Below are 22,002 nucleotides of genomic sequence, written 5' to 3' on the forward strand. Positions count from 1 at the left end.
TCTGTGCCCCTGAGGGTATATCATCAGGACATATTTGAAGGTGGAGATAGATAACTATGTGAAAGTTTGGGGAATTGAAGGTGACGGGGAATTGGCACAGAAGAGGAATTGTGGCCAGCATGGACCAGCCGTGATCATATTGAGTGGTGGGACATGCTTGAGGGGTTGAGTGGCCTACTTCTATGGTCTTGTGTTTTCTTGTTGGTGCTGCCCATTGCCTGGCACTAAGGTGGTACAAATGTTCCTTGCCACTTCTCTGCCAGGGCCTGAATGTTGCATGTGGGAGCTGTAAATGGAATCCAACCCAATCATCATTGACATCCCCACTCCTGACTGCATGATGGAAGGAAGGTCACTCGTGGAGCAGCAGCAGATGGCTAGGCTCACAACCCTGTCCTGAGGAACTCCTGCGATCATGTCTGGGGCTGGGATGAGTGACCTCCATCATCTTTACTGCGAAGTATGACTCAACCACGATCAGTAACTCTGGTCAAATTGCAACAGTAACTCATCATTGAAGCCCAAATTCTTTCTCAATGGCAAAATATCCACACCTTTCCTCAAATACTGTCATTGGAAATCTCTGTGAGATTCGACTAATTTCTAAAATGGGGCAATTAATGAAGATGTTTTGTTCCACCGCTGTTTTCCTGCTGAACATTAAGTTAGCTGATGTGTTATTTCCTGTTTCCTCCCACCCGCGGGGTTGTGAGTGCACAGTTAAAGAGGCTGGGCGTTACTCAGCTCCCTGTCACTGCCTCCCAAGGTCCAGGGTGTTGGTTCCACACACTGACTTCCCACTGCGAGCTTCGTGTGGAGACTTGGACATGGCACGGTGGGGAGTGTTCTCTCTGATTGTCCTCGCCCAGGTTGTTCTGGTGCTGCCACAGGCTCCTTTAAGTGTGAAAGGTAAGTCAATTTGTTACCCGATGAAGCAGATCAAGAACGTAATATTAGTCAATAATCACCAGTGTTTAATTGGCATATGTACCAACAACTTTACTTGTTTCAGCTTAACTGTCCCATTAATGTAATAGCGCACAGATAACTATATAATAATCAATAGTAAATTAATAAACATAATACTAGGCAACTGAATAGTGCAAAGCCCAAGTTCGTAATGCATGTTATCACAAAGGAGAGATCACTGTTGGGGCTCTGACACTTCTCCTCTTGAGGAATCATTTTTAATACAATTTATATTTATTGAAACCCATTGATCTTTTTAGAATGAAAAGTGAATGAAAAATAACATGACTTTAATCAAAGAAATATTAGGTCGCCAAAAACAAAAATGACAAAAGGTGGGAGTCAGTGAGAAGTGATTTTTAAATGTGATTCAGTGACATTCTTGGAGCTATCTGTGATTGCTTTGAGGTAGACAGAGAATTCTGAAGAAAATTCATCATCGCTCGCCTATCCTCTGAGGATGATTCGATAAATAAAAGCTTCTCTGTGATGGTGGTTCTTGACGGGGGGGGAGGAGACAGGAGAGCAAAGTAATAGAAAGCAAGAAATCTTGTAGCTTGTGAGATGGAGGTAAACGACACCCCTCTCTGAGGATACGATGGAGGCTGCAGGATATAGAATCTGCAGAAAGACAGGGGTAGTAGGTAGTGCTGCTGCCTCAGCTTGGCTGCAAGTTATGTGGCCGCGAGGGTTTCCGTTGGGTGCTGTGGTTGCCTCTCACTTCTTGTCGGTTTATTAGCTGCCCTCTGCTAGTGGGGGGGGGGGTTTAGGGGCGGTTATAGAGATAGAGAAAGGTGTAGGGGCTGCAGGGGGTTACTGAGACAGAGAGGGGTGTCGAGTCTGGAGGGGCTGCAGAGATCGAGAGGGGCCTAGGGTGTTATAAAGATAGGGAGGGGTGAAGAGTATGGAGGGGATTACAGAGGTGGGTAGGGTTGTAGAGGCAAGAGGGGATTACAGAGGTAGGCAGGGGTGTAGGGGTTGGAGGGGTTTACCGAGGCAGAGATAGTTGTAGAATATTGGACACTTTAATTCTTGCTTGCAGCAGCATCACAGGGACATAGATTCAGACAACACACAAAAATAGATTAGAGTCAAAGAGTGAAACATTGTGGAAACGGGCCCTTTGGCCCAACTTGCCCACACCGGCCAACATGTCCCAGCTACACTAGTCACACCTGCCAGCATTTGGTCCAAATCCCTCTAAACCTGTCCTATCCATGTACCCATCTAACTGTTTCTTAAACGTTAGGATAGTCCTAGCCTCAACTACCTCCCGTGGCAGCTTGTTCCATACACCCACCACTCTTTGTGTGAAAATGTTACCCCTCAGATTCCTATTAAATCTTTTCCCCCTCACCTTAAACCTATGTCCTTTGGTCCTGGATTCATCCACTCTGGGCAAGAGACTCTTTGGATCAATTCCTCTCATGATTTCATACACATATTATCCATAAATTGCACATAAAATATCTAACAGAAAGTAGATTGCAAAAAAAAAAACACGACATTAGTGCAAAAACATAATTAGGAAAAAACAAGTCCACAATAGTGCAAGAGGTATTCCATTGTGTTCCTTTGCCAAGGTAGGATTAGTGTTGTGCAGGTCAGTTCAAGAACCTGATGGTTGTCGGTGAATAGCTATTCCTTAACTTGGTGACATGGGACTTCAGGCTTCTGTACCTCTTGCCCGAGGGTAACAGTGAGAAGAGGACATGTCCCGATAGTGGGGATCCTTCATGATGTTCAATGCCTTCTTGAGGCATTGCCTCGTGTAGATATTTTTGGAGGAAGCAAGGGTTGTGCCCCTAATGGGCTGGGCTAGTCCACTGCTCTCTGCAGCCTCTTGGGTTCCTGTGCATTGGAATTGCCGCACCAGGCCATGAAGCAATCAATCAGGATACTTTCTACAGTGCATCTGTAGACGTTTATTAGTTACTCAATCTCTGAACATCTAAGAAAGCAGAGCTTCTGCATTGTCTTTGTTGTGATTACATCTATGTGTTGGGTGCAGGATAGCCATTTGAAATGTTAGTGTACAGGAATTTAAAGCTGCCTACTCGCTCCACCACCACCCCAACAATGAAATCTGCCACGTGGTCCCCCAACTTCCCCTTTTTCAAGTCAACGATTACTTCCCCTGTCTTGTTGAAGTTGTGCGGCAGGTTGCTGTGGCACCACTCAATCAGGTGTTCTACAACTCACCTGGAGGTTGACTCACCTCCACCATTCTGACAACAATAGTGGTGTCTCCAGCAGATTTGTAGATGACATTGAAGCTGTGCACACTGTCGTATGCTCATAAGTTATAGGTGCAGAATTAGGCCGTTCGGCCCCATCAAGTCTACTCCGCCATTTAATCATGGCTGATCTATCTATTCCTCTCAACCCCATTCTCCTGCCTTTTCCCCATAACACTGACACGCGTACAGTAATGGGTGTATAGAGAATAGAACAGGGGGGCTACGCATGCAACCTTGAGGTGCTCCTGTGTAGATGGTCAGTGAGGAGGAGATTTTATTACCGATCCACACTGATTGAGGCGTGCTAATGGAGAAGTCACGGATCCAGTTGCAAAGGGAGGTACGGAGATCTGGGTCTCGGAGCTTGGTGAAGAACAAAGCCTTAGATTCTTCGGTGATAGCAACTGTGGGGAGGACAGTGGGCCCTACCATGTTACACCCACTCTTCACGTCGACATACGATGTCCTACAAGAAACATGACCACCTGCATCACGTTGTGGAGGATGAACATGTCGGATCACCAATAATGTCCCAGGCAAAGCAGTCGGTTCCAGCACAGCTGGCCAAAGAGAAGGAGCAACAACACAAGGAAGAGTTGAAAAAGAAACGACCCAAGGAAGTGAAGCACTGGCTATAAGGTGCAGTGTGTGATCTCTGAATGCTAACAGCAAAGAGTGATTTCCCCTGTTAACTTTACTGAATATGAATTAAACGTAACGCAGGCACAGAGACATACAGCATGGCTTGAGGTTGTTATCCACTTTACTTGGGGGGTTTTGTTCTGGATTCCGACGTGGTATCATAAGATAGATAAACGCTGACTCTATGAGTTGCTACTTCTAGCTGGTAGTGTCTGGAAACCCCCTTCTGATCTCAAAATCAGATACTTGGTTACAGTTCAGGCAAGCCACTTTACCAGCTAATATTTATTTTGTAGCATTTCAAATTCTTCTCGTCATAATAACAATTTGCACCCATATCAATAGAAAAGATTTGAGGCACTTTATGAAGTTATATTAACAGGTGTGGCTAAAAAAAGAAATATAAATAGGATTAGACACAAATTGCTGGAGTAACTCAGCGAGACAGGCAGCATCTCTGGAGAGTAGGAATGGGTGACGTTTTGAGTCGAGACACTTCTTCAGACTGAAAAAGGGTCTCGACCCAAAACGAAAGCCTGAAGAAGGATCTCAACCCGAAACGTCACCCATTCCTGCTCTCTAGAGATGCTGCCTGTCCCGCTGAGTTACTCCAGCATTTTGTGTCTACCTTCGATATAAACCAGCATCTGCAGTTCTTTCCTACAAATTGGATTGATTGCTAACATGGATTTGTAGGAGACATGAGAGAATGAATGCCAGAGAGTGAGACATTGACATCTGAAGGAGCAGTTGGCACAGTGGGTGAAGGGGTGGGGGAGGAATTTGGAAAAGAGGAGAGCTTAGAGGTGGGAAGAGCAGGGCCAGTGTGATGGGAGGTTGCGGGATGATGGAGCTTCCAAGTACAACGAGATTTGAACAGTCTTAACATATGAGCATTATTTTTTAATGGATTGGAAAACTGGGATTAGCTACTGCTTGGAAAATCTAGAAGGATATTGGGCGGGAATGATGGTCGGCATGGACGAGTTGAATCAAAGGGCATGGTTCTGTCCTGTATGACACTATGACTGTATGACTCCAACCACAGTCACTTCTTCCTCAGAACTGCAGATGTGTCAGAACCACAGGAGCTGAAGTGTGAGTCAGTGTGTAGAGGATGTGAGAAAGGGTTGAACCAGTTGAGAACCTGGGTGTGGCGTGCAAGGCCAGCATTTATTGCACATCCCTATTTGCCTTGAACCTTTATCCTGAATGTTCTGAAGGACAGTGATGAACCAGAGAGTTTTTCCAACTATTTTGTAGTTTGGGCTTTACATTCACTTATGTTTAGTTTAGAGATACAGCGCGGAAACAGGCCCTTCAGCCCACCGAGTTCGCGTCGATAGCAATCCCCGCACACTAACACTATCCTACACACACTAGCAACAATTTACAATTATACCAAAGCCAATTAACCTACAAATCTGTACGTCTTTGGAGTGTGGGAGGAAACCTGAGCTCCCGGAGAAAATCCACGCAGGTCATGGGGAGAATGTACAAACTTCGTACAGACAGCACCCGTAGTCAGGATCGAACCTGGGTCGCTGACGCTGTAAGGCAGCAACTCTGCCACTGCGCCACTGTGCCACCCTCTAATATTAGTATATTAGATATTAGAATTGGATTATTATTGTCACCTGTACCGAGATACTGTGAAAAACATGCAATATGCTCAAATCACACCTTACATGAGTACAATCGAGCAATGCACAACTACAACGGGTAATGCAAAGCAAAAAATACCAGAGTGCAAAATGTAGTGCTGCCACATTATAGCTACAGAGAGGCGCAGATTTAAAAAGTTCAAGGGGCACAATGAGATAGGTTGGAAGATCAAGACAAAACGCCTGGAAACCTGAAGAGTTCCCATTGTCTCCGACTGCCTTTTTCACATTGAACACCAATCTCCTCTGTGTGATAACATTGAACTCCCAACCCCTGGTTCCCATCACACTATGAGTGTCTGTGATCTGGCTTGTACTGCCTGAAAGATCAGTGGAAGCAAAGGGGAATTGATGGGAGGGGCATAATTTGCAGTGTTGAGTGAGGAAAGTGAGCTGTTAAAAGGGAACTGGCTAAATATTTGGAGGCACAAGGAACTGCAAAAGCTGCAGTCATCGTGTCTATTTGCAATGCTTGTCCATTTCCCTCCCCAGATAGAGCCTGTACGGAAACAGGCCCTTCGGCTCACCTTGTCCATGCCGACCGTTGGCATGTTCGGCATTTGGCTCAGATCCCTCTAAATCTTGCATATCCATTGGCTGTCTCTGTACTGGTAACTGTTCTGTGATTCTGTACCTGGCGAGATCTTTGAAAGAACCAGCACAGCTGAGATGGACCAAGTGGCCTCCATGGGAGTTTGGTGAGATGAGTTAGATTATTGGGAACAAAACGGAATTTGGTCAAACTCGAGGTTAACGAAGAGCAAGTCTGAGACCCTGAGGATTTTGTCCAAATGAATCTAAACCTTTGCTGTTCATGTACCTGTCCAATTGTCTTTTAAATGCTGTAATTATATCTCTCTCAACTACCTCCTCTGGCAGCTCATTCCCTATACCCACCACCCTCTGCCTGTGAAAGTTGTCCCTCAGGTTCCCCTCTGACCTTAAACCCATGTCCTCTGATTTTGATTCTCCTACCCTGAGTAAAAGATTCTGTACATCCATCCTGTCAATCCTTTCATGATCTCCGTAAGATCACCCCTTAGCCTCCCAAGGAATAAAGTCCTAGTATCCCCAATCTCCCTATAGCTCACACCCTCGAGTCCTGGCAACATCCTTGTAAATCTTCTCAGCACTCTTTCCAACTTAATGATATCCTTCCAAGAGCTAGGTAACCAAAACTGAACACAATACTTCAAATTTGGCCTCAACAACGCCTTGTACGACTGACGTACCAGCTTCTATACATAATGCCCTGACTGATGGCCAATGTACCAAAAACCCTCTTTACCGCCATATCCACCTGAGTCGCCACTTTCAGGGAACTGTGCACCAGTACTAGATCCCTCTGCTCTACAACCCTGCCATTCACTGGGAAACTGTGAAGATCCTGCCCTGTTTTGACATCCCAAAATGCACCAAACTCACACCTCTGTACATTGAACTCTATTCGCCATTCTTCAGCCCACCTGCCTGGCTGATTAAGATCCTGCTGTAATTTTTAATAACCTTCTTCTCTGTCTATGATACCACCCCGTTTAGTGTTGGCTGCACACTTATTAATCATGCCTTGCAATTTTTGATCTAAATCGTTGATGGAAACCTCAAACATCAATGGGCCCAGCACCAATCCCTGAGGCACACCAGTAGTCAATGACCTCCCGTCTGAGAAACAAAACCTTCCACCACCATCCTCTGCTTTCTTGCATGAAGCCAATTATGTGTGGAGACACAGAGGAGTGTGTAATAACATTCACTGAGGCGGATAGATTCTGAAGAAATAAAGGAAATGAAAGAAGAACCAAGCAAGTATCCAAGTGCTAATTTTTGATGTTTAATAATGCAGGAAGTGTAACCAAGGTAATGAGGGGTAAACTGATACTCAAACAGGGAACAGGGCACAACCCCACATGCGATGAGGCGATTAGTTACAATACAATACGATTTTATTGTTCACATCCCTGCCTCTATTGTTTGCTTAATCAAAGAGGATGCAAGTGATAAGAGTGGTTAGGACATGGTCCTGTCTCATGCTGTATGATGTCGTTACCACAGAGGTCAGGCAGCAAGCAACAGTTGAATACAGACGGTTTTAACTTCCTCCTGAACCCTCTCCCTCCAAGCCTGACTGACTGAGATAAGGAATATCTTTCTGGCTTAGGTTTGTGGTGAGCCTGTTCCTGCGCTGAATAATTCTGATATGGTTCATAACCTCAGAGAATCACAACAGGTGTATCAGACCTGATTGGATCTTTTGAATCATAGAGTAATACACCATGAAAACAGGCCCTTCTGCCCAACCTGCCCATGCTAACCAACATGCTCCATCATCTATACTCATCCCTGCCCCCATTGTTTGCTTAATCTAAGAGGATGTAAGAGATAAGAGTGGTTAGGACGTGATCCCGTCCCACCTGTCTGCGTGCGGCTCATATTCCTCTTAATCTATCCAATCCATGTACCTGTCCAAATGTTTTTTTAACAATGCATTAGTACCAGCTTCAATTATCTCCTCTAGCAGCTCTTCCACACACCCACCACCCCTTGTGTAAAAAAGTTACCCTTTAGGTTCCCATTAAATCTTTCCCCCCACACTTTAAACCAATTCCCAATTCCCCTACTCTGGGCAAAAGACTGTGAATTTACCCGATCTATTCCTCTAATGATTTTGTACACATCTATAAGATCACCCCTCATCCTTCTGTGCTCCAAGGAATAGAGTCCAAGCCTGCTCAACCTCTAAATATATATCTCTCTCTGTATAGCTCAGGCCTTCAATTCCTGGCAACATTCTTGTAAATCTTATCTGCATCCTTTCCAGCTTGACGACATCTTTCCTAAAGAATGGTGACAAAATCTGAACACATTACTCACCAATGTCTTATATAACTGTAACAAGACCTTCCAACTTCTATACTCAATACTCTGAATGATGAAGGCCAATATGCCAAAAACCTATGCCAAAAAACTATGTACCTGCACTCCTAGATCCCTCTGCTCTACAACATTCCCCAGAGCCCTACCACTCATCGTGTAGGTCCTGCCCTGGTTAGACTTCCCAAAATGCGACACCTCACATATCTCTGAATTAAATTCCATCAACAATTCCTCAGGCCACCTGGCCAATTGATCAAGATCCTGCTGCAATTTTTGACAACCATCTTTACCACCCATAATACCATCCACTTTTGTGTCATCGGCAGACCTGCTAATAATCCCATCCAAATCATTGCTATAGATGGCAAACATCAATAGGCTCAGCACTGAATACTGAAGCACGCCACTAGTCACAGGCCTCCAGTCCGAACAACTCTTCACCATCACTCTCTGCTTTCTTCCATGGAGCCAATTTTCTTTCTATTCAGCTATCTCCCTTCGGATCCCATGCGATCTAACCTTCCAGAGCAGCCTACCTTGTCAAATGACTTGCTGAAATCTATATCTACAATGGCTACAGCTCTCTCCTCATCAACCTTTGGGGATGAGGTTGAGCAGGCAGATGTTGAGGTCCATGCAGGTTTGCAAGGAACAGGGCCAAGGTCCGGCAGGCAGCTTGCAGAGAGCACAGGAGGAGGCAGAAGACCCGAGCATCACACACAAACATCCCTGCTCTTCACCCAGTCCCACATGCCAACCAGCACAGAGATTCGGATCACTGTCTGGAGTGGAGCACCTGTCTGGAGAGTCGGTGTAAGAGGCAGAGCTGTTGAACCCTGGCGTGAATAATAACATTCTGAATTCTGTCATCAAAACCAGCACGCTAAGGTTTGCTGGATTCACAAGAGACTGCAGATGCTGAAATCTGGAGCAAAGAAACAACCAGCTGGAGGAACTCAGTAGGTCAGGCAGCATCTGCGAGGGAATGGACAGTCCCCTGAGGAGAGACCCCGATCTGGAACGTTGTCCGTATTCCTCCCCTGAGGTTTGTCCCCATGAGGACAAAACCCAGCCCCTGCTCTGCTCCCTATTACATTGTCCTGCCCTCTGGTCTTTCATGGATCAGCGGTAATCTTAGATTGGAGATCACATCTGTGAAATGCCAGCGATGATTGGTAAAGGATAAAGGCACTATATAAATGCAAATAGTTTGTCGTGGTTCCTTATATGTGAGGATTCAAAATAGTTCAGGACTCTGCTGTCTGTGGTGTGAGTGAGTTTGAGAACAGGAGGATAGATCAGCTGAATGAACATCTGAAGGGAAGGCTTCTGATTCCTGGATCGCTGGTACTACTTACGAGGAAAGTCAAAAGAGTTTAATTGCCGTATGTGCAGACATTGGAACAATACAATTCTTACCTGCCAGAGTTCAACAGGCCTGTAAACATAATAGCACACAGATAAATATGGAATAATCAATAATAATACAATAAATTATCAATGCAATACCAGGTAATCATAATAGTGAAAAACCAAGCCTGCAGAGCAACCAAAGACACAATCTATAGACGATCATCGCTGCTGAGGCTAATGTTGTGCAATGTTCAAGAGCTCGTAGGTTGCTGTTAAGAAGCTGTTCTTGAAACTGGTGGCCACAAATTTCAGGCTCCTTCCCGATGGTTGCAGTGAAATGAGAGTGTGGTGGTGAGGTCAGTAACTGTGATAGACCGGGCAAAGTCTGCCGGTCTTCTTCATTCCTGGTGCTACCGTCCAGAGTGGGACCGGTAAAGCCGGACAGGAACAGCTGAAGCGGGATGGGACCAACATCTCCACAGGATGATGTGCTTCCTCGGTAGGGAAGGGCTTAAACTAATTTGGCAGGGAATGGGAATGCAAGGCTAAATTGTGTTCATATTAATGCAAGGAATCTGGCTAAGGCAGGTGAGCTTTGATCAGCAGGTGGTAACTGAGAAAATATTAATACTGGTGAGGTCTAGTTGGAGTACTGTGTGCGATTTGATTGATTGAAAGATACTGCATGGAAGCAGGCCCATTGGCCCACTGAGTCCAAGCCAACCATTGATCACCCATTATCACTAGTCCTGTTGTGTTACTCCAGCATTTTGTGTCGATCACTAGTTCTACGTTATCCCACTTCTGCATCCACTCCCTACATATTAGGACAATTTACTGAGGCCAATTCACCAGACACCCACATGTCTTTGGGATGTGGGTGGCAGGAAGCCAGAGCACCTGGTGGAAACCCATGTGATCACAGTGGCACAGTGGTAGAGTTACTGCATTAACAGAGCCAGAGACCTAGCTTCGATCCTGACTCCGGGTGCTGTCTGTATGGTATTCGTACGTGCTCCCCGTCACCACGTGGCTTTTCTCTGGGTGCTCCAGAGTTTCCTCCAACACTCCAAAAACGTGCAAGTTTGTACCTTAATTGGATTTGGTAAAATTGTAAATTGTATCTAGTGTGTAGGATAGAACTAGTCTATGGGTGATTGTTGGTCGCTTGGACCTGGTGAGCCAAGGGGTGAGTTTCCATGCTGTATCCCTGGTCTAAAGTCACTGACAGAATGTGCAAACACCACACAGACAGCACCTGAGGTCAGGATCGAACCCGGCTCCACCATCTCAGCAGTTGTGGTCGAAACCTCGTGGGAAGTGTGTGATTGCATTGGAGAGGAGATTCACCAGGATATTGCCTGGGACTGTACAATTCTCTGCCTCGGAGGGTGGTGGAGGCCGGTTCTCTGGATGCTTTCAAGAGAGAGTTAGATAGAGCTCTTAAAGATAGTGGAGTCAAGGAATATGGGGAGAAGGCAGGAACGGGGTAGTGATTGTGGATGATCAGCCATGATCACATCGAATGGCCTACTCCTGCACCTATTGTCTATTTCAGTTATGGGGAGAGACTGTAGTCTGAGACTGTTCTCCCTGGAGTGGCGGAGGCTGATAGAGGTACAGACGATTAGAAGACAAAGTACAGTCGGAAACTGTTCCTCATGGCAAAGATGTCTAAAACTAGAAGACATGGGTTTAGGGTGATGGAGACAAAGCACTTTCTCACCCAGAAAATGGTTGCTCTCTGGAACTCACCGCCCGAGGTAGCGGTGGAGAGAGAAACTCTCACAACGTTGAAGAAGTGTGTAGAGGATTATTTAAATTGCCACGGCAGAGAATATTACAGACCGAGTGCTGGTAAAAGCATTTGTGTAGGTAAGCAGGGACATGATGGGCCAAAGGTCCTGTTTCTGTGTCAGATGACTCAGTGACCCTCAGCTTGTGTGTGATGTTGGGAGGGGGGATCCTGAGAGCTGTACAGCTCGGCTGTGAGGATCGCAGGTGTGTATCTCTGACAGGACCAGGCATCCTCTCTGTGTTACAGACATGACCTACGATGACTGCCGGGTCTGGGGTATTTTCCACATCAGCCTGAACAACGGCTACAATCTGAACCTGTCGCAAGCATACGACGCCTGTAGTCTCTTTGATGCGGAGCTGGCGACAAAGGCACAGATGGAGCGCGCACACAAGGAAGGATTTGAAAAGTGCAAGTGAGTGCAATTCAACTGCCCCTCCCACAGTGTGGCGCTCCCTCAGTACCGCCCCTCCCACAGTGCTGCGCTCCCTCAGTACCGCCCCTCCCACAGTGCTGCGCTCCCTCAGTGCCGCCCCTCCCACAGTGCGGCGCTAAATCAGTACCGCCCCTCCCACAGTGTGGTGCTCCCTCAGTACCGCCCCTCCCACAGGGCGCCGCTCCCTCAGTACCGCCCCTCCCACAGCTCCTTCAGCATGGGATATTGGGATGAAGTGCGGACATCACTGATTCACTGGGAATACCAACAACGACTCGCTCCCCGCGGACGCCCCTCGCTGCTCTCGCCTCCCTGCTGCCCCGGCCTCTAATGATCACCTTTCTGTCCAGGTACGGTTGGGTCGAAGACGGTTTTGTTGTCATTCCGAGAGTCACTCCAAAGTATTTGTGCGGAAAGAACAATACAGGAGTGGTGGTCTGGAAAGCAAGCAAGGACATGGAGTATGATGCCTTTTGCTTCCTTCAGAACGGTAATGAGAACTGGACACCACTCCCCACAATGGTCCGCACCCAAAACGTCACCTATCCATCACGCTTTCCTCCCCCACCTTCTCCGCCCTCCATTTCTGTTCTCCTCCTCTCTCCTCTGTTACTTACTTACTTACTGCCTATTATGCCTCCTGGCATGTAGGGCAGCAACGAAGGTCCTCCACTCCTTGTTGATTCCTTCAGTTGCTGTTTCCGTAACACATTTGTTTTACGAGACAGGGTTGCTCGCCCTGTGCTCAACCTCCAACCTGGAGGACCAGTGGATCGCTCTTCGTCTCGCCTCTACCCTTCGACCTGTCCAGCATGGGAGACCCTAACAGGAGATGAATCTCCCGCTGGCATAGCTCTAGGGGCCAGTGAGACACATAAGCTCCCCGACCACGACAAGGTTGCAGTCCAACGGGGTGACTCTCCTCTGTGCCCCACCTGAATTCACATCCATTTTCCTCTGCCCTGCCACCAATTTCCCTCCTGAGATAAATACAGTTCTATCGTATCAAATATTCCTTCCTCTAGCTTCACATTTTGTAACTCTTCAATCCTTGTGTCTCACACCTGTATTTTCATCTCTGGCCTTTGTCCAATCACCTGCCTATTAGAATCCACCCTTGTCTGTATCCACCTATTACTTCCCAGCCTTTGTCCTGCCCCTCCTAACTTTCCGCCCCACCCCCACCCCCACCCCAATTAATCTGAAAAAGGGTCCCCACCCAAAATGTCACTTATCCAGAGATGCTGCCTGACCCCTTAGGTACTCCAGCACTTTGTGTCCTCTTTCGTGAACCAGCATCTACAGTTCCTCCTGCCTCCATCACAATCCCTGTGTCGTGTTCACGTTGCCCTTCACTGCTGGCAAACAGAGCCTGCTGTGCTGCACTCTTTGGCCAGGGACTGCCGGATTGGTTCTTGAAGCCAAGATTAGCTCCGTACAGACATCATCCATAGTCAGGATCAAACCTGTAGCCGGGGCAGCAACTCTACTGCTGTGCCACTGTGCTGCCCTGTATCTGGAATGAGCTGCCTGAGGAAGCTAAAGAAACAGATACAATGATGACTTTCATAAGACATTTGGACAGATATATGGATAGGAAGGGTTTAGAGGGATATGGGTCAAATGCAGGAAAATGGAACAAGCCCAGTATGCTGCTTTGGTCAGTATGGACAAAGTGGGCCGATGGGCCTGTGTGTATGCCGTGGCTCCTGGCTGGATGGATTGTTGCTTCCAGGAAGCTCTGGGTAATGGGAGTGCTTGACCATCTGGCCACCCTTATTATAAACGGGATGAGAGTTTGTCCCTCGAAGCCTGGTATTTGTTTTCACAAAGTACTGACCTCAGCTGATTTCACCCCCGAGCCCCACTCCTTCTTTCCTGAATTGCGATGGTTATCAGGGAGGAAGTTGAGATGGATTGCTGCGCGAGGCCTGTTGACAGAAGACTCTTCCTCTGCTTTTTCCTCTTCTCACTTGAATACTCGGCAGGTCACTCTTATCGTCGTTCAACAGCCCCCACTCCATGTACTTCCTGTTTGTTGCTGATTCACTAGTAATCCAGGTCAGTCCTCATCCACCACTCACCAGTTCCTCTCACGAGCACGTCCCTCCTCATCCTGACGATCTGTCGTCCTCATCTAAAAACAGATTTCAGGAGCAGCTCCTTCATAAAGGGGTTATTTTTCACCAACAAACTCAACTGCAAAAAAAAGTTATTTAAAGGCTGATCTGATCAACTTTCTGCACTACCCAGTCAAATCATACCACTCACACCAGAGAACAATCGAGCCATACACAGATACAACAGGTAGTGCAAAGAGATGGCAGCACAGTGGTACAACTGGTAGAGCCACTGCCTCACAGCGCCAGGGACCCGGGTTCGATCCTGACCTCGGGCGTAATCTGTGTGGAATTTGCACATTCTTCCTGTGCCCACGTGGGTTTCCTCCGCTTGCTCTGGTTTCCTCCCACATCCTCAAAACATGCGGGTTTGGTGGATTATTTGATCTTGGTAAATTGCCCCAGAGTGTGTAGAGAGTCGGTGTGAAAGTGAAATAACATAGAATTAGTGATAAGGGGTGATCGATGGGTGGCATGGACTCTGTGGGCCGAAGGGCCTGTTTTACGCGTTGTATCTCTAAGCTAAACTAAACTGAAATAAGAGAAATATCAGAGTGAATATAGTATCACTGCATTACAGCATTACAGTTACAGAGAAAGTGCGGATTAAAAAAAGTGCAAGGGATGTAATGAGGTAGGTTGGGAGATCACCACGACATGCTTAGCTTATGGGAGAACTGTTCAATAGTCAGAAGGAGATCTTGAATCTGTGGTACATGCTTTCAGACTTTTATATCTTCAACCTGATGGGAGAGGGGCGAAGAGGATTATGCATTATGTTGGCTGCTCTTCCGAGGCAGCGTGAGTGAGGTATAGATGGCGGATGACATTTTAGGTCGGGAACTGAAGAAGGATCCTTACCCAGAACTGTCCATTCCCTCCACAAATGCCTCCCGACCCATTGAGCAGCGACTTCGACCTGTCCTTGCAGCCTACCAGCAGGTCCTGGAGCGACCTTTCCCTGAGGGGGACCTGGCCAGAACATCGGCTTTGGCGGCGGCGCAGCGCTGGAGCGCTATTGCGGAGCGGGCGATGCCTTTCCTGGGTCGCCGCGCTGGAACTCCAGTATGCTGGGACCGCCGATAAGAACATTGTGGAGCCGCGATTCTGTGGAGCGGCCAGCTGCGACGCTGAACGTTACATCCCGGAGCCTGGGATCTCTTGCTGAGATCGCCAGTGTGCGGAGCTCCGTCCGGCGCGGTCTGTTGGCTTGGAAGCCGCGGGCTCCGGTGGGAAGGCGGTCGTTCCTGGCACCCCAAGCCGCTGGGGGTTCTCCCGACGCCGGAGCACCATCACCCGGCGAGAACATCGGGCGCCGTGGCGGCGACTGTGGAGGCCTCAATAGGCCCGACTTTGGGTGGACAAGAGGATGGGGACTGGACTTTGTGCCTTCCCCCACAGTGGGAATCACTGTGGGGGGATGTTTTTGTGTTGAACTTCTTTTTGAATCTATGTTGTATTTTTATTAGTGTGCTGCAAGGACATCAGAATTTCCCCTGAATAAGGGGATTAATAAAGTTTAATCTAATCTAATCTAATCTGAGTTCCTCCAGCACTTTGTTTGTGGCACAAGATTCCAGCATCTGCACTGTCTTGTGTTTCCTTGTTACAAAGCTGGCCAAGGTAGATGCAGAGGTGATGCCCCCCCCCAGCTGGGGAGAGGGTGGGGGGAGGAGGGTTGGGGGGCAGGTCATTCAACACTGAGATGGGAGAGATGTCTCAACTCAGAGGGAAGGGGGTTGTTGGACCTCTTGGAGCCTTCGTCATTGAGGACGTAGGGCAGAGGCGAAGAGATGTTGCAATGAAGGAATGTGGTGTTATGGAAGAGAGTGATGTTGAGTTGAAGGATGAGTCAGGATTTTATTGAAAGGTGGTGTGGGAACGAGGGGCTGAGTGGCCTACTCCCATTCTAAAGCTCCCAGTCACACACTTGACTAAATAGTGGGTTAGAACAGAAAAATGGTCTCCGATAGATTGAGAATCACCATTCTGAACTGGTAGAACCTCTAACCTCATTTGGACACAAAATGCTGGAGTAACTCAGCGGGTCGGGCAGCATCTCTGGAGAAAAGGAATAGGTGACGTTTCAGGTCGAGACCTTTCTTCACACTGGTCTTTCCTCCTCTTCCTTTCCTCCTCTCTCTAACCTCAGTGTTGTCCCTTTTCCAGATTCCCAGAAGAGGAATGCCTGTGAGCCATTAATTTGGCCCACGACCTCCATGACAGAAATTACGTCCATGGACCTGCGTCCCATTACCCCGAGTATCATCCCTGCATTCAGCTCTGACGTCTCAAAGCCAAGCTCAAAAACAACAACTTGGAAAGCAAGGTTCTTTTCACCCACCTCGATCGAGATGGATGTCTCCTCATCACAGCCAACACAGGTTTACGACAAACCTGAGACAGAGAGGGCCAAAATAAAGTTCGGCAAATGGATCCTCTACTGGGGTGAGTTTTTTCCTCGGAAAAACCTTTAGGTTCTTGGAAATCAGGTTTGTAATCGAAAAATAATGTGAAGTTCTGTTTGCCCTGCGATAGGAACGATGTCAGGAAGTTGGAGAAAAGATTCACCAGGATGTTACCTGGGGGGTACAAGCTTTAGTTACAGATAGGTTGGATAGGCTGCGGCTGAGGTGACCTTATTGAAGTGTACAAGATCACGACAGGCATGGATAAAATGAACACTCACAGTCTTTTTCCCATGGTAGCGGATTTTAAAACCAGAGGGCATAGGCTTAAGGTGAGAAGGGAGAGATTTCAGAGGGACTTCAGGGGCAACTTTTTCATTCAGAGAATATCTGGAATGAGCTGCCAGGGGTATATGGATAGGAAGGGTTTAGAAGGATATGGGCCAAATAAAATGCGAGCCATATAGGGCCAGCCCAGTATGCCAGCTTGGTTGGCATGGGCAAGGTGGGCCGAAGGGCCTGTTTCTGTGCTACATGGCTCTATGGCTATTGGGTGCTGCAATGGTTGAGTTGCCACCCTTCAGATTAAACAGTTGAAATTTAACTGGAACCAGGGCTTGCAGACGGCCATTCTCCCTTCCCCTGCAATCCATACTGTGCCCTCTCTCTGTCGCTCAGTGAGGGGGCATGGGGTTGAGGCAGCTGGTAGTCCCCACACTGTTAGTTTAGGGGTAGAGCCATAGAGCTGGGGAAAAGACTGTGAGCGTTCACTTTATCCATGTCCCTCATGATCATGTACACCTCTATAAGGTCACCCCTCACTCAGCCTCCGACATTGCAAAGAAAAAAAACTCCAACCTATCCAACCTCTCCCTATAACTCAAGCCCACAAGCTCAAGTAACATGCTGGTGAATCTCTCTTATATCCTTTCCAGCTTAATGACATCCCTTCTTATAGCTGGGCAACCAGAACTGCATATAGACATCCTTCCTGTAGTGGGGTTCACCCATTCAAGATCTCCCCTAAACCTTCGTTACTCTGCATGGACCACCAATAGCTTGCAGGATTATCAGGTCTGCTTTACATTGTGTCATCACACTTTGCCCAGTTAGGTGTGTGTCTGACTCCTCTTGTTTCTTTGTTATCCGCAGTGCTGGGACTGGTGCTCCTCATTGTGTTCGTGGTCTTTGTGATTGCTTTGGTTATCCTTCTCAGGAGGTAAGAACCTGCTTGCGTTACGAGTTCTCTTTCCGAAGTGGGAGGTAGAGTTCAGTTTAGTTTTGTTTAGGTTTTTGGTTTTGGAGATACAATACAATACAATGCAATCAGTTTTATTCGTCTCATTGCAAGTGAAATGAATTTGCCAGCTGCGGTACAATGATAAAGAACACCCAAAACACACTGAAAATGGAACACAAACATCTACCACAGTGCAGAAACAGGCCCTTCGGCCCATCGAGTCCCCGCCGACCAGCGATTCTTCACACACAAACACTATCCTACACACATTAGGGACAATTTATAGATTTTACCGAAGCCAATTAGCCTACAAATCTGTACGTTTTTGGAGTGTGAGAGGAAACTGGAGCATCCGGAGTAAACCCACGCAGGTCACAGGAGAATGTACAGACAGTACCCGTAGTCAGGATCGAACCCGGGTCTCTGGTGCGGTAAGGCAGCAACTCTACCGCTGCGCCACTGTGCCGCCTGTTATTTGAAGGCAGACTAGATCAGCATCTGAGCTTTATACAGGGGAGGCATGTGGCATCACACGAGTCTTGGAAGTTCAGACTCAGGTTCTGATTAGTTACATGTAGTATTAGCTAAGGATGTAGTTGGAGTACTGTGTGCAGTTTTGATCGCCCAGCTATTAAATTGGAAAGGCTGCAGAAGAGATTGAAATAAGATGTTTCATGGGCTTGCAGATTGAGTTAGAGGGAGAGGCTGTTACCAGTTTGTTTTGGAGGGTGAGAGTTAACCTTAGTGAGGTGTACAAGATCATGATGGGCATGGATAAAGTGAACGCTCATAGTCTTTGTCTCATGGTAGAGGATTCTAAAACTGGTGGGCGTAAGCATAAGTCGTGAGGGCAGTGATTTAAGAGGGACCTCTGAGGCATCTTTTTCACTTGGACATTAACAAGCTGCCTGGGGAAGCTATAGCAGTAGATACAATTGTGACTTTTAAAACACATTTGGACTGACATAAAGATAAGAAGGGTTTAGAGGGAAATCACTAAATACAGGCAAATGTAACTAACCCAGTATGTCAATTGGGTCAGCATGGAAAAGAAGGGCCAAAGGTCCTCTTTCTGTGGTGCAAGTCTATGAGTCCACGACATACACAGAACCTCATCCATTATGTGGAGCTCTGATATACTATGTTTTATTGACTCCCAGATTTACAACAACATATTTTCCTCTTGTATTTCGATCCACCATGTTCTATCCTTCCCTCTTATTGTGACCTCACCTTTCCACATCCTTACTTTTTCATCCTCTGACTCAACTCCACATCCCTTGTGCGATATAACTCTCCAGTCCACCTCTCTAATGTGCACAAGACAACAGGAGCAGGCCATTCGGCCCCTCATGCCTGTCCCATCCATCCATGTAATTGTAGCTGATCTACGCTGATCTCAACTCCCCTCCCCTCTGCCAGTTTCCCATCGCCCTCAAGTCTCCCATTCGTTCAAAATGGTAATGACCTCCACTTTAAATACTTCCAATCTTCCATCCTCCCACCATCCTCTGTGGCAGAAAATTCGATGGATTTGCCGAGTTGAGAGATTTCCGAGTTGAGAGATTTCATGTTAAACTCTTAATTCCTTCCCCTCAAAGAAGATTCTCCCATGGCTGAAAACATCTCAATATCTACACCTTCGTACGCTCTATGTTTCAATAAGATCATCTCTCATTCTTCTAAACTCCAAAGAATGCGGACCAGATCTGTATAGTCTCTTGTGATAAGACAACCCTCTCATTTAGGAATTAGCCTGTGACTCTTCACCACTCTTTCTTGTTTAAACCACTTTAACCAACCTTCGTTTACTGCCCATCAATCTCCTTCTACTAAGTTCAAGGCCTGGCTTTTCCTGCACTTTGGGATGTGGGATGTTTCTCCTAATTAAAGGCATTAAGCAGTTGCAGACTGCCTGTGTTCATTAATAGTTGCTAAAGACCACTGCAAGGTGGGAAGTTGAAGGCATTTACAATCCACTATTGAAGAATTTGAGATATGTGTGTGGGGGATCGTGTAGTTTGCACATTCTCTCTGTGACCATGTGGGTTCCACCCGGGTGCCCTGGTTTCCCCCACATTACCAAGTCGTGGGTTAAGGGGCCTCTGTAAGTTACCCCTAGTGTAGGAGGACAGCAGGTGATTCAGGATGGAGGATGTGAGTGTGTGGGAGGTAAATAAGTGGAATGGTAGAGTGGGATTACTCAAAGAGCTAGTACAGACCTGGAAGAGTGAAGGGCCCTCTCTGTGTTGCAGGAAAGGATGAAGAGTTTAATTTTAAATTGTTTGACCTTTTTTGGGCACTCATCTAATAGTTATGTTGCCCGACCCGAAACAGGTGCTGCCTGACCCGCTGAGTTCCTCCAGCACTTTGTGTTTTGCTCAGGATTTCAGCATCTACATTTCCTTGTGCCTCTAACAGTAATGTTTGCAACTTTTAGACGCAAGAGCTATTCATACTCAGCCACCCTGCAGCCGAAAGAAACTGAAATGTGGAACCACGGTCTGATGGCGAACAACTCCTAGTGAGGTGCACAGAGCAGGAACCAAGGCCGAGATCACAACTTCACCTCAGGCACAAAGTCTTTGACAAGTTAATACCAGCACAGAGCAAAATGTGGGCTTAGAGTTGGTGAGCATGGCTATATCTGGAACTGCTCTGTTTCGAGCACAGAGAAGCAGGCCATTCTGTCCATCTGCTCTGTCCTATTCTCGTCCTATCCTTCATCATCAGCATGCCCTCCTCTCAGATCACTTGAATGTTGTGAATTGTCTAATTGTGAATTGTCAGCACACAGTATCAGACGTGCTTGTTACCTGAAAGGCCCCGTTAAACCGTCCGTTAACACACAACAAGTGTAAGCTTCAGGCCTTTGGCAGAATAGGAAGGAGTCAGTATATAAGGTCGCGTCATTGATTAATCGATTGAAAGATACAGCTCGGAAACTAGCCCTTAAGGCCCACCCAGTCCACCCCGACCATCGATCGCCCGTTCACTCCACACAGATAGCGTCCGAGGCCAGGATCGAACCTGGGTCTCTGGCGCGATAAGACAGCAGCTCCACCAGCTTCTCCATTGTGCCCCTGTAATTGCATGAACTGTTCTGCACAAGATGCTGCTGAGACTGGGTCACCTCCCTGAGCTCTCCTCTCTGCATTCTGCTAGAGGTAGTGAGTGTGGGGACAGGGGAATAGGAGGGGGAGGAGTGTGGGTGTGAGGGAAGTGGGGTGGGGGTGGGGGGGGGGGAGAGAATGAGGGAAACAGAGTCATAAACCCATGGAGTTGTGCAGCGCAGAAAATAACCTTCACCCCACCTTGGCCTTGTTGACTAAGTTGCCATGCTGGGCGAGTCCCATTTAGTCATAAGTGTGTCATTGTTCTATAGCTAGGGATGTGGACTACCCTCTGAGTGAAAAGGTTGTCCCTGAGGACCCTCTTAAATCTCTCCCCTCTCGCCTTAAGCCTATGCCAAGAGGGAAAGATGAGTGGAGTCGGGAGGGGTTTGAGGGAGGAGGTACCGAGAGAGAGGGGAGGGAGCAGCAGTGAGGACAATGGTGTGTGGGAAGAAAAGGAAAGAGTGGAGAGAGAGAGAGAGAGAGAGAGAGAGTGAGAGGATGAAGAAGAAGGGAGTAAGCTGGGAGTGAGTAGGGAATGAGGCATGACGGTAGGAGAGGGTGAAGGAGGTAGTGATGGGGGAGAGAAGGGAGGAGAGGATGGGCTGGGGAGTGAGGGGAAAGTGAATGAAGAGGAGAGTTGAGTGGTGGGAAGCCACCTCTACACTGTGCATTCAGTGCCTGTGCTGGAGAAGCAATCTCTGTGTCTGTAATTTGAACATAGTATTACAGGGGAATGGACTGCCCAGAAATATGCCACACAGCCCAATGTGACCCATCCTCATCTATTACCACAATCTTCTTTTCCCATTCCTTCTCCACTGTGTGTCTGGCCTCCCTGTAAATCATTCCTTCATCAAATTCATTAAGTTTGGAGATAAATTTAATCATGAAAATAGCAGACATTGGGCGCATATTTATAACTTGCTGTAAAGGACCAAAATCACAGGCCATTGATTGAGCTCCACAGCACGAAAACAGGCCCTTCGGCTCACCTCGTCCACGCTGACCAATTTGGCATACTGGTTTAGACCAATTTTGGCCAATAAGCCTTCTTAACTCTTCCTATCTATTTTCTCTATTTAAATGCCTTCTGAAAGTCGTAATGGAATCCACTGCTATAGCTTCCTCTAGCAACGGATTCC

General features: G+C 47.2%; 1 protein-coding gene across 1 annotated transcript; it reads left to right on the forward strand.

Annotated features, from left to right (window-relative positions):
• Positions 1–507: 507 nt before the first annotated feature.
• lyve1 (lymphatic vessel endothelial hyaluronan receptor 1) lies at positions 508–20,941 on the forward strand. Its single transcript, XM_033038866.1, has 6 exons — positions 508–909; positions 11,787–11,955; positions 12,327–12,466; positions 16,266–16,544; positions 17,657–17,723; positions 20,185–20,941. Exons 1-6 carry the CDS (start codon positions 537–539, stop codon positions 20,267–20,269), a joined length of 1,113 nt encoding a protein of 370 aa, XP_032894757.1. The 5' UTR covers positions 508–536; the 3' UTR covers positions 20,270–20,941.
• The last annotated feature ends 1,061 nt before the right edge of the window (positions 20,942–22,002 follow it).

This window comes from Amblyraja radiata, chromosome 20, assembly GCF_010909765.2.
Source record: "Amblyraja radiata isolate CabotCenter1 chromosome 20, sAmbRad1.1.pri, whole genome shotgun sequence".
In the NCBI taxonomy this organism is placed as follows: Eukaryota; Metazoa; Chordata; class Chondrichthyes; order Rajiformes; family Rajidae; genus Amblyraja; species Amblyraja radiata.

What these genes read in the sequence shown, in the direction of transcription:
- lyve1 (XM_033038866.1), top strand. Translation starts at nt 537, where the DNA reads ATGGCAAAATATCCACACCTTTCCTCAAATACTGTCATTGGAAATCTC. An exon ending in GAAGGATTTGAAAAGTGCAA is followed by an intron (nt 11,956 to 12,326) that starts GTGAGTGCAATT and finishes CTTTCTGTCCAG; the next exon opens with GTACGGTTGGGTCGAAGACG. An exon ending in CTTTTGCTTCCTTCAGAACG is followed by an intron (nt 12,467 to 16,265) that starts GTAATGAGAACT and finishes TCCCTTTTCCAG; the next exon opens with ATTCCCAGAAGAGGAATGCC.